Here is a 16,928-nt window from a genome sequence, read left to right on the forward strand (position 1 = left end):
CCGGGTGTATGCATGTACAAATATACACAGACACATCATTTTTTTTCCTCCATAGGTGATATGCATGTACAGTATATTTGTACATAGACATGTTGTTATATTTTAAGGCACATTTTACTTAAACTTATATACATCATCAAACCCAGTTAACAATACCTTGGGGAAGTTTGAACTTTTCTAGCTCCATTCGTAGATGGGGATGGAAAGAATGAAAGCAATGTTTATCAAAAGAGTTATAAAAAGTCTTTTTTTTTCCTCTCCTGGAATTCTTGGGAGAGACACTTTGCACATGCTCAAGAGTCACTGTCCTGCTGCAAAGGAGGAAGAGAACAAACATTCCCTGCCAATGCAGCCTTTTGGAAATAGAAATTCAGGTCTGTTCCCTCAAAGAGGGCTAGTGGCCCAGAGTTCACGTTGATTAAGGGCTGGAGGAAATTCAAACTTTCTTGCTGGTCTCGGAAGGTGAACCTAAATAATGGTGAGAAGGAGATTCATATAAAGGTACCGAGATCTCCTGGAGGTCGGGCAGTCTCCCTGGGTGAGGAGGAGACCTCAAAGTCACTGTCCTGTCGTAATCCCGGTGGAGAACCTTCTCGTAGACGCTCTGCAGCCCTACCGTCTTGGGCAGCTGGGCGGGATAGAAGTGGTCGCGGTGGAGGGTGTCTCGGGGCAAAGAGGTGGTTCTGCAGAAGGTGGAGAGCTGGGTTTTGGGGTGGGGGGACGTGTGAGAGTTGGTCTGGGCGCAGGAGGGACTCCAACATCGGTCTGAATGGCCCAGGAGTTTGCATTCAGCGGTGCAAGCCCACAAACCTAGGAAAAAAAAAGAAAAAGGCAAACGACAAAGTAGAGGTGTGAACAGCAATGCAAGAGACCAAAAGGCCACGCAACACAAGGAACCATGTTAGGAATTGCAAGGAGGGGTCCTTGGGGCTCTCTGAGCTCTCTCACAGACATTTCATGACCAAACTAGGTAACATCATCAGGGCTAAAGGGAGGGGGGTGGGTACGCAGAGAGGAGGAGGAAGATGACAGAGAGGAGGAGGAGGACTGTGAGATTCTTGGTGCTCTCTGAGCTGGGTTGTTTTCTTGCAGACCTTTCATGACCCAGCTAGGTAACATCATCAGTGCTAGCATTACATAACATCATCGCTAGCACTGATGATGTTACCTAGTTGGGTCATGAAACGTCTGCAAGAAAACAACCCAGCTCAGGGAGCCACAAGGATCTCTCATTCAACCCTGAACTATAAATACAGGTAGTCCTCGACTTACAGCAGTTCATTTAGTGACCATTCAAAGTTACAACGGCACTGCAAACAATGACTTATGACCGTATTTTTAAGAGTTACAACCTTTGTAGCATCCCCACGGACATGTGATCAAACTTCAGGTGCTTGGCAACTGGCTCTTACTTATGACCGTTGCAGTGTCCCGGTGTGTGTGTGTGTGTGTGTGTGTGTGTGTGTGTGTGTGTGTGTGAGAAGTGATCCCCTTTTGCGACCTTCTGACAAACAAAATCAATGGGGAAGCCAGATTTGCTTAACAACTGCACTGATTCACTTAACGACTGTGGCAAGAAAGGTCATAAAAGGGGGCAAACTCACTTAGCAATCTTGTGGCCTGTGCAGCTAGTAGCTGATTCCGACAGCGAGGAGGCTGGTGTGGTGCTGGGCCAGCAGCCTGTGCAGCTGGCGCTCGAGTCGGACAGTGAGGAGGCTGGAGAAGATGTGGTGCCAGAGGCGGGGATTCAGCCAGGGCCTTCAGAACCTCCAGAAGCTCCCATAAGTGAAGAGGATGAAGAGGAGGAGCCTCTTCTCGATGTACGGGCGCGCAGAGCTGCCAAAAGGCAGGAGTGGCTCCTCAGGAGGAAGTCTCCTCGAGAGTAAGGTTTGGGGCTAATTGGCCACTCCCTTAGCCTATTTAAGGCAGAACCCCGACTGAAGCAATTTGCAGGGAACAACTTCGTTCACATACCTTCCTGTCTTGTCTTGCTTTTCTTATCAGCTTCCTGCAAATTGCTTCTGGGCATTCTGCCAGCCACAGTAAACTTTCAGTTATTATTCTTTGAATTCTTGGCAGCTGTTAATGCAGTTAATTAACAGCCGTTGTTGTAAAATACTGGTTTATTTAGTAAACTAAGGTTTGTACAGACTTTGTGTGTGCTGCATTCTTTGGGTCCGTAGCTGGGGCAGAACAAGCAAATGTCTCACTTTGCGACACAAATTTCGGGCTCTGTTGTGGTCGTACATCGACGTGTATTCTCCTTTATTAATTCCAAGTAGGATGAACACTCCCACTTACATCTAATAGCAAATTTGTCCCAAATTCACACACACATATCTGCAAAGCAAAATCAATTATATTCTTGCATGAAGGAGCTGCTGTTTTGATTCAGAAGAAGATGGCTAGGTTTGGAGATGACACTCCAAACTTAATTTGGATGGATATCAGTTGCCGGATGTCCAGGAGGAATTAAGAAGTTGCTATTTTATTGATAAAGCGTAAGGTAAGAGCAGAAATCTCAAGCAGGATCCAATAAAAGTGTAGCTGCTTAATTTTTATTCTGTTCAAAGTCCCTAATTTATGTAGCCGGTAAGACAAATATATGCAGATTTGAGTATTTACAGTAGTGGCCAAAGTTGTGGAAACCTTTTGGGAAAAGTGTCTTTTTGAGGTTTGATTGCTAATAAAACCACTTTTTTTTTGGCGTTTCAAGATAATCATATTTTACTGCTTGAATGAATGGCCTGGGAATAGCCCAGACCTTCACCCAATTGAAAATCTATGGAGCCCACTAAAGAAACTGGTTAGTCAGAAGCGACCCAGCAATAAAACCCAGTTAATAGAAGCCATCATTCGATCTTGGTTTCACATTAGAACAGCTGCAGAACTAAAAGACTTGATTCACTCCATGGGAAGACATTATAAGGCCGTCATTCATGCTAAAGGTTACCCAACTAAGTATTAACTGACATGGGGATCATTTTTGTATCTCTCGTTTTTTCTATGGTGATCATTTTTGCATATCTTGTTTTTTCTACGTGTTTCACTTTTCTTCTTTACACCGTAACTGCTGTTCTAATAGCAAATCCTTCCTAAAAGTTATTGCATTTCATTCTTGATTAAATTATCTTTCCACTGATATATAATTTTATGGTACTGCTAAAAAAAAAAAAGTGGTGTCATTAGCTAGTTTTAGAAGAGCCTTGGTAGTACAGTGGTCTAAAGCACCTTGTTATTAAGACCAGCTGCCTGCAATTACTGCAGGTTCGAATCTCGCCAGGCTCAAGGTTGACTCAGCCTTCCATCCTTTCTAAGGTAGGTAAAATGAGGACCCAGATTGTGGGGGCAATAAACTGACTTTGCATAAATATACAAAAGGATGAAGGCTATTGCTTAACGCATTGTAAGCCGCCCTGAGTCTCCGGAGAAGGGCGGCATATAAATCAAATTAAAAAAAAAATTGCATTACATTCTTGATTAAATTATCTTTCCATTGATATATAATTTTATGGTACTACTCAAAAAAAAAAAAAAAATGGTGTCATTAGCTAGTTTTAGAAAATACACTTTTCCCAAAAGGTTTCCACAATCTTGGCCACGACTGTAATGAATCTTCTTCCTCAATGCTCATTTTCAAATGAATTGACTGGTCTCAAATTTGCAAAGAACCGTAGCTTTTTTCATGCCATTGCTGACAGTCCTTGACTTAGAACCATTTGTTGAATGACTGTTCGAAGTTACAATGGCCCTGAAAAAATAGATTTTTGACCATTTTCCACACCACCATTTCAGTATTCCCATGGTCACGTAATCAAAATTCAGACGTGGGCAACTGGCTCTTTTTTTTAATTATTATTATTATTATTATTATTATTATTATTATTATTATTATTATTATTATAATATTTATTTATTTATTTATTTATTTATTTATTTATTTATTTAATTTGTATACTGCCCTTCTCCAACAGGACTCAGGGCGGTGAACAGCCATGGTAAAAACACAACATACAAAATTTAAAAGCAATTTTAAAAAAAAATGACGGTTGCAGTGTCCTGGGCTCATGCAATTAAAGTCAGTGGGGAAGCTGGATTCACTTAACAACCGCGTGTCTCACTTAGCAACGGCAAAGATTCGCTTAACAACCGTGGCAAGGAAGGTGGTAAAAATGGGACAAAGCTCACTTAACGACCGTCTCGCTTAGCAACGGAAATGTTGGCCTCAATTGTGGTCATAAGTCAAGGACTTCCTATAGTGAAGACTTCAACCATCCATGGTTGAGGAAATTGTATAGTTAGGTACATGATCTTTCACACATGAAAATATCTGTAACATTATCAAAATTCTACCATCGTTTGGCTGTCATCTAGACAAGATTGCTAAATTCCCAGGAAACAATATTGACCAATTCTGTGTAATTAAACGGTTCTGTTCCTATAATTTGGGAGGAGGGAGAGAAGCAAGCATGTAGCCTAGAGTTGAGGGTGTAAATATCCAAAACTGGCTTCTCAAAATCAATCATCTACTTTCCCCCAGATCTACTGTCCTCAACATATCATCATCAGCTTTTAATGACCGCATAATTTTTAATGAATTTTAAACTGTTTTAAATTGGGTTTTAATTTTATATTGTTTTAATAAGGAACTATGCATTTTACCGTTGTGAGCCGCCCTGAGTCCTCGGAGATAGGGCGGCATATAAATTGCATAAATAAAATAATAAATAAATAAAATAATAAATCCCTTATGGGATGGAGTCCGGGAAACTGAATGGAGCTGAGTGATTACTGGCTGGATGCCCTTCCTGTTGCCAGTACGGAGTTTTGTTCAGCAGATACATTCTCATTGTGCCCAGAGAGAGAAATATCTGCCTCTACCTAGGATCGAACTCACAGCCTCCTGATTGTGAGGCGAGAGCTCCATCTCAAGGCCACCGCACCACTCCTACTGTCCTCAACATATATCCACCTACAATTCTCATCGCTTCTAGGAGTTCTTGACTGGGGAAACTAATCCAAAGCAATTTTTTAAAAAATGTAAATATGGTTAAAATAACTTGGTTTTTCGCTTTGGGGCAGTGTTATTTATATCTCTGTTTTTATCCCTTCTAAGTTCCCCAAGGGGGGGGGAGGAATGAACATGGATGGGAGTAACAATGGACAAATATATGCCAAATGAAAAGTATCAGGGAATAAAACAGAACTGTTTTGAAAACTGAGCAAATCACCTAGGGATATACTTTACAAGCAATCTTCAACACACAACCACAATTTCCATCACTAAGAAATGTGGGATTGTTAAAGAGTTAAGGGAATGGGGCCCGGTTTTTCCAAGCTGGATTTTTAGGTCATGTCTTTAAATCATGTGGTCGTTATGCAAATCCATCTTTCGTCACTAACTTTGCTCGTCAGAAGCCATCTGGGAAAGTTGTAACTAGCCATCAAAAGACCCCAGGATGCAGCAACTACATGATGGCTTCCAAGCGCCTAAAATTTTGATCACGGTTGTAATTGCAATGTTGATGATTGCAATGTTGATGCTGGGATGGTCGTAAGTGCAAGGACCCATTTTTCCCCCCAGCAATGTAACTTTGGATGACTGTAAACCGAATGGTCGTAAGTTGAGGTCTACTTGTATGCCTATGAAAACTCAGAATGAAATGAAATAATAGCTGCCTTCCTAGTTTTATTATAAGATCCACGAAAAGTAGAAGTAGGCTAGGCAAAGCAATGATAACTTGGTCAGGTGATCTTGTGACCTTCATCACATCTCCTTGGTCCACGTTCCTCGTTTCAGCTCGTACATCACAACAACAGCGTTCAGGGAAGTTATAAAGCAGAAGTGGCCCTTTAGCTGTGGTTGGGATTCCAGCTGTTGTCCAACTCAGTCTGCATTGCCACCGATCAAGGACACTACACCAAGTGAAATCCTGTAATGTGAGAAAACCAGGTTCCTCCAACTTAGAGTTTCTCACTGTTGCAATTTTTAGACGTATGGGTCAATTCCCACCAAATGGTTATGCTCTGGAAGAAGAAGACAACACATCTCGAATGGCCAAGGGTTGAGAGACACTGCTTCTAGTCTAATGCAGTGTTTCCTTCTCACCATGCATGTTTCCAGTTGCAATTTCCCCCTTTTAGTTACGAAGAAAAAACTGATCTCTACTCTAAGAACGCCTTCCATTTTCAATGGTGACCAAACAGTGGAGAAGTCAGCAATTGTAAAGAATCCATCTTCTAACCTGATTTGGAAACGAAACCATCTATGAACGAAGGCAAATGTACGTGTCCCAAGATAAATGTCGCAAGATCCAATTTGGGTCAGTCAACAGGACCAGAGATTTAGTCTTCTGAGCTTTCGGACTTGTGCTGGAGCCCATCCTTGAGGGCCAACCCAGATTAGATCTTGCAAAACCATGTTTTTTACCAAAGCAAGCAAACAGCCTCATATCTCTACTCAAACCATGTGTTTTACCAGAGCCAAGCAAATCAGGCTCACATCTCTACTCAAACCATGTATTTTACTAGAGCCAAATAAACTGGGCTCACGTCTCTACTCAAACCATGTATTTTACTAGAGCCAAGTAAACTGGGCTCACGTCTCTACTCAAACCATGTATTTTACTAGAGCCAAGTAAACTGGGCTCACGTCTCTACTCAAACCATGTATTTTACTAGAGCCAAGTAAACTGGGCTCATATCTCTACTCAAACCATGTATTTTACTAGAGCCAAGTAAACTGGGCTCATGTCTCTACTCAAACCATATATTTTACTAGAGCCAAGTAAACTGGGCTCACGTCTCTACTCAAACCATATATTTTACTAGAGCCAAGCAAACGGGGCTCGCATCTCTACTCAACCGTGAAGTTTTCTTAGTGACCTTTTATGAGTCACCATCTCTAAGCCTCAAAGGATTGTCGTGGGGAATGGAGCATCCTTCTCTCGCGAGCAGGATAACGCAATACTTAATTAAAGTGAATCTGTTCCAGTGGGGGCGGATGCATGCGGTATCTCCTGCCCCACGGGTACCTCAGGCCCCAAGAGATCTCGCTAGCAACTAGGAAGAATAGCACAGGCTGCAGCTCAGCGTGATCCTAGCTTCGAAGGAGCGTTCCCCAAACGGATGATGGATATTTAGGTCATTAGAGGTGATTTGCAATGAACATCCCTCTCGGTTTTTAAGAAGAAACCCTTTGATCTCTCCGTGACATGGTCGATCCGCTAAGGGGGGGGGGGAGAGAGAGGGGGGTTTGAAATAAATCTTTACCGTTCTGCATGTGAGTGATGAGGTCCTTCTTAAGAGGGTCTCCACTGATGTCGGAGTCGCTGTCGTTGAAGTCACTGTCCCCTTTGCCGCTGTCCTTCCCGCTGAATTTTTCTCCTTCCCTACCGGATAAGGTGTTGAAGGAGTGGCCCTTCCAAATGGGGACCGGGGCCGCTGGTTCTTTGCTGTAACTAGGGGTCGAAGTGTAAGACTGGAGGGGGCCACCAAGGAGGGAGAGGGAGGGTTGGAGAAGAGACGACAGAAATAAAGAAAAGGCACAGTTATGGTCAGAAGAAAGAACGTTAACAGTGGATAATATATTTAGTAAGGCTGTATTAATATGCTTCTTTCTCGTCTTTCCTATTGCCTGTCTCCTTTTCTACTTACGACTATAACTTTGTTGCTCGTATCTTTACGATTTGTATTGTTTTATTTAGTTTCCTAGGACGATTTATGTTGATTCTACCACTCAAGTGTTGTACCTTATGTTTTACGATGACTGTATTATTATGATGACTATGATTTATCACTTATAGCTTTTATGCACACTGAGAGTTTATGCACCGAAGACAAATTCCGTGTGTCCCCAATCACTCTTGGCCAATAAAGAATTCTATGCACTCACCTTCTTAAGATGGGCAGCCCATGCATTTCATAAATACAAAATAATTGAAAATAATAATAAAAAAACAAGCTAATCTATAGCCTCAAGCCCCCCTCCCCCCCAAATACAGGCAGTCCTTGATTTACAATAATTCATTTAGTGACCATTTGGTGCTGATAAAAGGAACTTATCGTTTTTCACACTTTCGACTAATGCAGCATCCCCAGAGTCACATGATCCAAATTCAGACACTGGGCAAATTGGTTCACATTTATGACAGTCGCAGTGCCCTTGTTCCCCTTTTGTGACCTTCTCACCACAGGAAAACCAGATTCACTTAACAACCATGTTACTCAATTAACGATCGTGGTGGATTCACTTAACAACGGTGACAAGAAGGGGCAAAAAAAATGAACCAATGTTTCACTTAGTGACGGAAATTTGGGGCTCAATTGCGGTCGTAGGTCGAGGGCTACCTGTATGTGACTTTCAAACCCCTTGAAGCTACCTAACCCACCTGGATGGCTAATACCTCAAATTCTAAGCCACATTACTTGCGTTCAATGAATCTCTCAACAGGCTGATGAGTACTACGTTCCTGCCTTGTTATTAATTACTTCTTTGACCTTCAGAGGTAAGTTAAGGTGCAACCAGCAAGGTAATTTTCCTTCTCTCCACCCAGCAAGAGAAGGTGTAGAAGGTTACCTCTGCGTTCGCTCCTCGCAGTCGGCTCTGGCTGTCGTAGAGGCTGTTGGTTTCTCGGCTGTTCTCAGATGCTGGGATATCTTCACTGGCCGGAGAAGGCTCTGGACTAGCGAAAGAAGATTTGCTGGGGAAGGAATGGACGTCGAAGTGAGGACTGGAGGGATTGAGGGCACCGTCACTGGTACTTCCCTCCTCGTGCCCCTTCTCCAGATGAGAAGTGTCGAGAGGTTCATCCAAGACCACCTTCTTCTCCTTCTTACGCCGATTGCACGTGGTGGCGATGGTGATGATGGCCACCAAGAGCAACGTACAACTTCCCGCCAGGATAATGATGACGATTAAAGGGACATCCCATTGCAAAGGTTGGTCGTCCCAAGAACTGGGCTTGGCCATGGACTCCTGGCCACTAGATGGAGGCGGTGAGGCAGTCACCAGGAAGTTGACCGCCACGGTAGTGGAGAGAGGTGGCAGCCCATTGTCACCCACGGTGAGGAGCAAAGGGTAGACTTGGCCCAGCTGTTCTTCAGATAAGCTCCTCCGCAGCATGACCTCCCCTGTTTTCTGGTTGATGGCAAAAAGATCCAGGGATCTTTCCTGTTGCTGGGGATCCTCTGAGAACGTGAAGCTCAGCTCTGAGCTGGTGCCCTCGTCTGCATCTCTGGCTTTGATGTGGACAACCAGGGAGTCTCGGGAAGCTCTGCTGGAGACCCCAATCTCAAGTGACCCATTGGTGAGTGCAGGAGAAGAGATGACGGGAGCATTATCGTTTTGGTCCATCACCCGTACCTTGACCAAGGCCGTACTGGAAAGCGAAGGAGATCCTCCATCCGTAGCTTGGATGGACAACTCCATCTCCTTCAGGATCTCATAATTGAAAGACCGGAGGGCGTAGATAGCTCCTGTGCCCGCATCTACCGAAACGTAGGTAGAGATAGAGGCGCCCATGATTTGGTTGTCCAGCAGACTGTAGGTCACCTTGCCGTTGGGTCCCAGGTCGGGGTCGGAGGCCAGGACGGTGGTGAGGTAGGCCCCCGGGGGGTTGTTCTCCGGCAGGGCCACCTCGTAGCGCGCCTTGGCGAAGCGCGGGGCGTTGTCGTTCTCGTCGGCCACGCGGACGGTGAGCGAGCGGACGGTCTTGGCGGGGGGCGAGCCCAGGTCCTCGGCCACCAGCGTGAGGTTGTACTCGGGCAGGCGCTCGCGGTCCAGGGCGCCGGTGGTGAGCAGCAGGTAGCTGTCGGCGTCGTCGGCGCGCTGCAGGGCGAAGGGCTGGTGGGGCGCGGGCAGGAGGGCGCAGCGCACCTGGCCGTTGGCGCCCGCGTCGCTGTCCGAGGTGCTGACCAGCGCCACCAGGCTCTGCGCCGGCGCCGCCTCGCTGACCGCCGCCGCCCAGCCGGCCTCCCCGGGCTCCGCGGGCGCGGCCAGGGCCAGGGCGCTGACGGCCAGGGCGGGCGCGTTGTCGTTGACGTCCAGCAGGCGCACCAGGACCTTGCAGGCGGCGGCCAGCGGGCTGGCGCCGCGGTCGCTGACCCGCACGTCCAGCTCGTAGGCGCGCTGGAGCTCGTAGTCGACGGGGGCGCGCAGGGCCAGGCGGCCCGAGAGCGGGTCGAGGCTGAAGAGGCGGCGGGCCTCGGCGGGCACCTGGCTGCCCCAGGCGTAGAGCAGCTGCCCGTTGGCGCCCTCGTCGGCGTCGGCCGCCTCCAGCTCCAGCAGCAGCGCGCCCGGCGGCGCGTCCTCGGGCAGCTCCAGGCTCAGGAGCGCGCCCCGGGGGAAGGCGGGCGCGTTGTCGTTGGCGTCCAGCACGCGCACGCTGAGCGTGGCCGTCCCCGAGCGCGCGGGGCTCCCGCCGTCCTTGGCCACCAGCTCCAGCCGGTAGCCGGCCTGCGCCTCCCGGTCCAGCTCGCGCAGCAGCACCAGCTCGGCGCAGCGGAGCCCGTCGGCGCGCCGCTGCGCCTCCAGCCCGAAGGGGCTGCCCGGCGAGAGGGCGAAGCTCTGCAGCCCGTTGGAGCCGGCGTCCGGGTCGTGCGCCAGGGGCAGCGGCAGGCGGGTGCCGGGCGCCGCGCTCTCCGACACCTCCAGGGCCACGGCGGGCTGCGGGAAGCGCGGCGCGTGGTCGTTCAGGTCCCGCACCTCCAGCTCCACGTGCACCAGGCGGAACGGCGGCGCCGGGGCTCCCCCGCCCAGGCTCAGCACGTCCAGGGCCAGCACGCAGGGCGCCTCCGACGGGCCGCACAGCTGCTCCCGGTCCAGCCGCTCCGGCCCCACGCTCAGCTGCCCGTCCCGCTCCCGCACTCGCACCAGCGACCCGTTGCCCGGCGCCTTCACCAGCCGGAAAGTTCTCTCTCCTCCAGCCGCCCCTTTCACGGAAAGCTCGTCGGCCAAGGTCCCGATCACCGTGCCGGGAGGCTCTTCTTCGTAGGTGTGGTAGCGAATCGTCTTGCCCACCGCCGAGGCGAGCAGCAGCAGCAAAGCCAGGCAGAGGATGCCCGTCGGGGGGCTTGGCACGGCCGGGGAGCCGCCGTCTTTGCGGGCGCCCATGCTTCGCTCGCTGCCAAACGCAAAAAAAAAAAAGAGAGAAAGAGAGAAAAGAAAAGCAGGCAGGCAGGCAAGAGGAGGGGGCGAGCCAGCCAAGCCCCCTTTCCCGGCTGTCCGATTGTCAATCCTCCCCGGAGCCTGTCAGCCGGGCGCCCCCGCCCCGCATCGAACCCGTTTCCAGGAGCGCTGGCTTCTTTCTCCCCGCGGGCACCTGCTCCGACTGCGCCCTGCCTCGCTTCTTTGGGCTACTAAAGACGGACCCTCCCCGCCTCCGCTCTTTAATAGGCGAGGGTATGCAAATGAACGTCGCCAGGCAGCCAATCGCGGCTCGGGGTTCCTCCCGGGACCCCCACCCCCGTCGAAAATTCTTTAGATCAGGAATAGGGCGATCGATGGGGTAGAAAGACCCCCCCCCACTCAGCCGAGGGAGGGTCGGCTCTGCATCCCACGAAAGGGAGGAAAAAAACCCGACCCGGGAAAAACCACGGACTTCGGGGTCTTGGGCTTTTCGGGTCGTCCTGCCCCTCTTGGATCCAGCGGGGCAGGGGGGCTACTCCGGGGAGACCCTCTTGGCCGTCCGTGGGAGCCGGCGCAGTCCTCGTCTTTCGTTAAGCGGGCTGGAGTCTTCGGAGCGCGCCCTGGGGTTCAAGGGAGAGGGTCCCTGCGCTCCCCCCCACGGGAGAGGGGCTCTTGGAGCCGGGTCCTTGCCCAACGCACTTCCAACCAACGGGGGGGAAGGGGGAGGGGGTCGTCAGTCCCCCAGTTGGCCAAGCAAGCAAGCAAGCGCCCTGTCTCTATGTGAAGCGGGAAAAGAGAGGGAGGGGGCTGCTGGCAGGGTCGGGTGGGGTGGGGGGAAGGAAGGAAGAACGAGGGAGAAGCGAGCAGGGAGAGCGCGGAGTCCGCCTGTCGAAGACGCCCCCCGCCCCAAATCTGCCTTAATGCCCTGGGATGGAGGGGCGGAGGGGAACCCGCTCGGTTCCCTTCAAAAGCCCCCCCTACCCACCCCTCCGCTGCCCTGGCGCTCCAACCTACGGTGGGGAGAAGAGGGGGTGGGTGGGCGGGATGGGGGCTGACCCTTTCCTCCGGGCTCGCGGGGAGGGGGGATCTCGGGGAAGGGGGCTCCCTGTTGCCCCCTACCCCGCCTTCCTTTGGAAAACCCGACCGGGCTTTTTTTGGGGGGGTGGGGGCGAGAGAGAGAGAGAGAGACCCTCTAAACCCAAGCCGGACCCTCAAACCAAGCCCCGATCGCACCTGGAAGGTGTAGCGGCTCCGGGGTGCGGCAGGACGCGGGGAAGAAGCAGCGAGCCGAGGCGGCCGGTTCCCGAGGCAGCTCTTCGCTTCCAACGCGGAGGGAGCAGAGCTGCGCGGAGAAAGCGGCGAAGGGGGCGGGAAAGAGCCGCCTCCCTTCGCGCGTCTTGCGCTAAGCCCCCCCCCTGCTTGGACCCGCTGCCCCCCTCTCCCCACTCGCTCCCTGCCCGCGTTCAGACGACATGACACGCTCCGACAACCAGGTTTGGCCAAGAACTCCCGCCCCGAGAGACATCGCAGCCTCTGGTCGGCAATGGGGCTGAGCGCAGGAAAAAGGAGCAAGCCCCTTGGCTGCCCCCCCTCTCGCAACCCCCCCCCCCGAAATACAAGGGACTGAGCATGGGAAGCTGAGCGTTTGGAGTGGGGGAGGGGCAGAAGTGCCAGTCGCTCTCTAGGGAATCCCGGGTTAAGCTGCCTTAACCCCAGAGGGGTCTCTCTAGGGTCCCCAGCCTCCTAATTCAGAATTAAATGGAATTAAATTTGGCAGGGGAGGGAAGGACGGGGAGAAGAGGGCCTCCTCTCTAGCCCTCCCCCCACCTCTCTTCTCATCTCCCTCTCCTTCCCTTCCCTTTCTCCTCTCCCTCTCTCCTTTCACCTCCCTCCCTCCCCTCATCTCTCCTCTTTTCTCCTCTGCTTTCCTCTCCCTCCCCCTTCCCCTCCCTCTCTCTTCTCCCCTCCCTCTCATCTTTCCCCTCCGTCCCTCTGTCCTGTCCTCTCCTCTCCCTTCCCCTCATCTCTCCTCTCCTATCTTCTCCTCTGCTCTCCCATCCTCTCCTGTCTCTTTCCCTCTCCCTCTCCCTCTCCCCTCCTCTTCTTTACCTCTCCTCTCCCTTCACCTCTCTCCCTCTCTCCTCTCCTCTCGCCTCCCTTCATCTCTCCTCTTTTCTCCTCTGCTTTCCTCTCCCTCCCCCTTTCCCTCCCTCTCTCTTCTCCCCTCCCTCTCATCTTTCCCCTCCGTCCCTCTGTCCTCTCCCTTCCCCTTTTCTCTCCTCTCCTCTCCCCTCATCTCTCCTCTCCTATCTTCTCCTCTGCTCTCCCATCCTCTCCCATCCTCTCCCTCTCCCTCTTCCCTCCTCTTCTTTACCTCTCCTCTCCTCTCCCCTCCCCTCCCTTCATCTCTCCTCTCCTCTCCCCTCCCCCTCCCTTCATCTCTCCTCTCCTCTCCCCTCCCCTCCCTTCATCTCTCCTCTCCTCTCCTATCTCCTCTCCACTCTCCCTTTCCCTCCCTTCATCTCTCCTCTTTTCTCCTCTGCTTTCCTCTCCCCCTTCCCCTCCTTCTCTCTTCTCCCCTCCCTCCCTCTATCCTCTCGTCTCCCTTCCCCTTTCTTCTCCACTCTCCCTTTCCCTCCCCTCATCTCTACTCTTCCCGCTTCTCCTCTGTTCTCCCCTCTCCCATCCTCTCCAACTTCCCTCCTCTTCTTTCCCGCTCCCCCTCCTCTTGCTGTCCCCTCCTCCGCAGTTAATGTCAGTTCCCCAAAATAAGGGCCGGCCTAGCTTGCCCCTGCCAAATGACCAACTGACCCCAGCCATGAGTTTGCCATGATGCATGAAAGCATCACCGACTGAGATTTCAGCAAAAACATGGTAGGACTGTCTCTGTAGCTTCCCCTTCCTCCTCCCCAACCCCCCCTCTCCCCAACTTCCCTTTGGGGCGCTTCCTTAGTGAAAATTACGCGAAATAAGAAAAAACCGTAGGCCTCAGAAATAGCCCCACGGAAGAAGAAAAGAAACGCAGCCAAGGCAGGAAATCTAGAGTGGAATAACCGAAACTGACTAGCTGCTGGCCAATCATCTCTCTCTCTCTCCCAGGTCAGGAGAAGCGAAAGTGATTGAAACTGACAGGAACAGGGAAACGGGCAAAGAAGTCACAAAAGCCCCCTGCCAGACTCATCCTTAAGTTTTAGACATTGCAAGGAGGAAAATAATAATAATAAAAAAAAACCTCAGCCGCCACTCGGCTTATATTCATGTGCATTGGTTAGTTTTAATTTTTTTTTTCTCTTTTACTATTTTTCCTCTGTTTTATTGTTGCAAGCTGCCCAGGGCAGTGAGATGGACAAAAAATAAAATATAATATAATAATAATAATAATAATAATAATAATAATAATAATAACAACCACAACAACAATAATAATAATAATAAGCTGAGCTATTAACCAGCCTCAAAGGCTATGAATCTCACTACAGATTAAATAATAATAATAATAATAATAATAATAATAATAATAATAATAATAATAATAATAATAATAATAATAATAATAAACTGTGCTACTCGGAACATCATATATTTTAAGAAGGAACTTGGTTGGTACCTAGGACGCTGGCAGCAACCCGAATCAACCATTAGTCAATGGTATTTTCTGATGCATTTTTGAATGTTCAGTTGACTGAGTTTCATTTTCAATGAAGAAAATAAAATAAAAAAATAATAATGATAAAATAAAATAATAATAATAAAATAATAATAATAAAGTAAAATAATAATAAAGTAAAATAAATAAAATAGAATAAAATAATACAATGCAATGCAATGCAATGCAATGCAATGTAATGCAGTACAATGCAATGCAATACAATACAATACAATACAGTCTAATACAATATAATAATAATAATAATAATAATAATAATAATAATAATAATAATAATAATAATAATAATAATTTTATTTCTATACTGCCCTTCTCCCAAAGGACTCAGGGCGGTGTACAGCCTATTTAAAAACACAAGACAAAACAGCGATTAAAATTTAAAATAATTAAATAAATTTGGCTCAAATTTAAAACCCCAGAAAATTTAAATACCCCAATTTAAAACTATTATGTTGATAGCAATACAATACAATACAATACAACCCAACCCAACAAAATAAAATTTCAGAGTACTGTCAAACTGGAACCCTGAATCTGAGGTTAAAAGCAAGAGATGGAGAACTTCTTGGGTGTGTGAAAGGAACTCAAGAGATGGATAAGGAAGGACGCAAAGGATGTGGGGAGGGAAATGCTTTTGAAAAGGCAACTGGACTATCTTGGCCTTTGATTTTTGGGGAGGGGTTTCCCCGTTGACTTTGCTTGTCAAATGGTCCACATCTATGGAGATGCTTAGTCATCCAGGACACGGTTGCCCCCTTCCATTTTAGTACCATCAGCGTCAAGGTGAGGAACATTAGTTGGATGGGACCAGCCAATCTACTGGACGTCCCTTGTCAATTTGTCTAAGCCAGAGGTCGGCAACCTTAAACGCTCAAAGAGCCACAAAGGTCCTAACAGGAAGCCCCCCGTTCAATTCTGGAGCCGACCGGAAGTCCGGTTCCCCCACCATAGAGTCTCCTCCTAGCGCGGCATCCTTTTTCCTCTACCTATCCTAACCGAAAGCCCTATCAATTGTGGAGCCAACTGGCAACAGGGAGCCGCAGCAGAGGAATGAAAGAGCCACACGTGGCTCCAGAGCCACGGATTGCCGAGTCCTGGTCTAAGCAACCATTTTGGTTCTTTCTGGGTTTATTTGGAAAGAAGTCCCTCTGGTTTCCGTGAGATCTTCTCCGAAGTTGCAGAAGCAGCGTTAATCCCCCTCGCTGGATGAGCAGATCTAGAGGTGATTAAATAAGCAATTACAATAAATTAATAGAAATACAATGCGGTGAGTTACAAGCAATTAAAATCTCCCAGGAACAGCAAGAGCCCGGAGGCTAAATTGGTTGGTTTAGCGCTGAATAAACCGGAGGCAACTCCATCCTAACACAGAATTGTATGCAGGTTAGTCCTTGACTTACAATAGTTCATTTAATGACCGTTAACCATGGCACCGAGAAAAGCGACTTATGGCCGTTTTCCACACCTACGACCTTTGCAGCATCCCCAAGGTCGCGTGATTCAAATTCAGGCCCTCGGCAACTGACTCATACCTATGACCATTGCTGGGTCACGTGATCCCCTTTTGCGACCTTCTGACAAGCAAGGTCAACGAGGAATTTCGCTTAACAACCAGGGTTACTAATTTTATCAACGGCAGCGGTTCACTTAACAACAGAGATAAGAAAGGTCATAAAATGGGGCGAAACTCACGCAACAAATGTCCTGCTCAACAACAGAAATGTCGGGCTCAATTGTGGTTGTAAGTGGAGGACTACCTGCAATCCCATCGAATCTGGAAGCCAACAGAGTTTCATCCAACCACCTCCAGTCCTCAAGGCTGGCGGTGATGCGCCACAGAACGGGTTGCTCCGGATTGGCTGTCTTGCTGGCCAATGAGGAAGAGGAAGAGGCTGATGATGTAATGAGGCGCGCGTAATAATGTAAAAAATAAAATAACAGAATTGGGAAGGGACCTTGGAGGTCATTTAGTCCAACCCCACACCCAAGCAGGAGACCCTACACCTTCCTTCCCTCTCTCCCTCCCTCCTTCTCTCCCTCCCTGCTTCCTCCCTCCCTTCTCCTCCCCTCCCTCCCTCTTTTCTTCCCTCCTTTTTTCCCTCCCTCCCTTTTCCTTCCCTCCCTCCATCCTTC

At 49.1% G+C, this 16,928-nt stretch overlaps 1 protein-coding gene across 1 annotated transcript; it reads right to left on the reverse strand.

Annotated features, from left to right (window-relative positions):
* Window positions 1–436: 436 nt before the first annotated feature.
* On the reverse strand, window positions 437–11,113 carry PCDH8 (protocadherin 8). The gene is made up of 3 exons (XM_070943145.1): window positions 8,579–11,113; window positions 7,273–7,480; window positions 437–810 (listed from the first exon to the last, which is right to left on the reverse strand). Exons 1-3 carry the CDS (start codon window positions 11,111–11,113, stop codon window positions 437–439), a joined length of 3,117 nt encoding a protein of 1,038 aa, XP_070799246.1.
* Between the last annotated feature and the right edge of the window lie 5,815 nt (window positions 11,114–16,928).

This window comes from Pituophis catenifer, unplaced genomic scaffold (assembly GCF_029215685.1).
Source record: "Pituophis catenifer annectens isolate HBS135680 unplaced genomic scaffold, rPitCat1.0.hap2 SCAF_4, whole genome shotgun sequence".
In the NCBI taxonomy this organism is placed as follows: Eukaryota; Metazoa; Chordata; class Lepidosauria; order Squamata; family Colubridae; genus Pituophis; species Pituophis catenifer.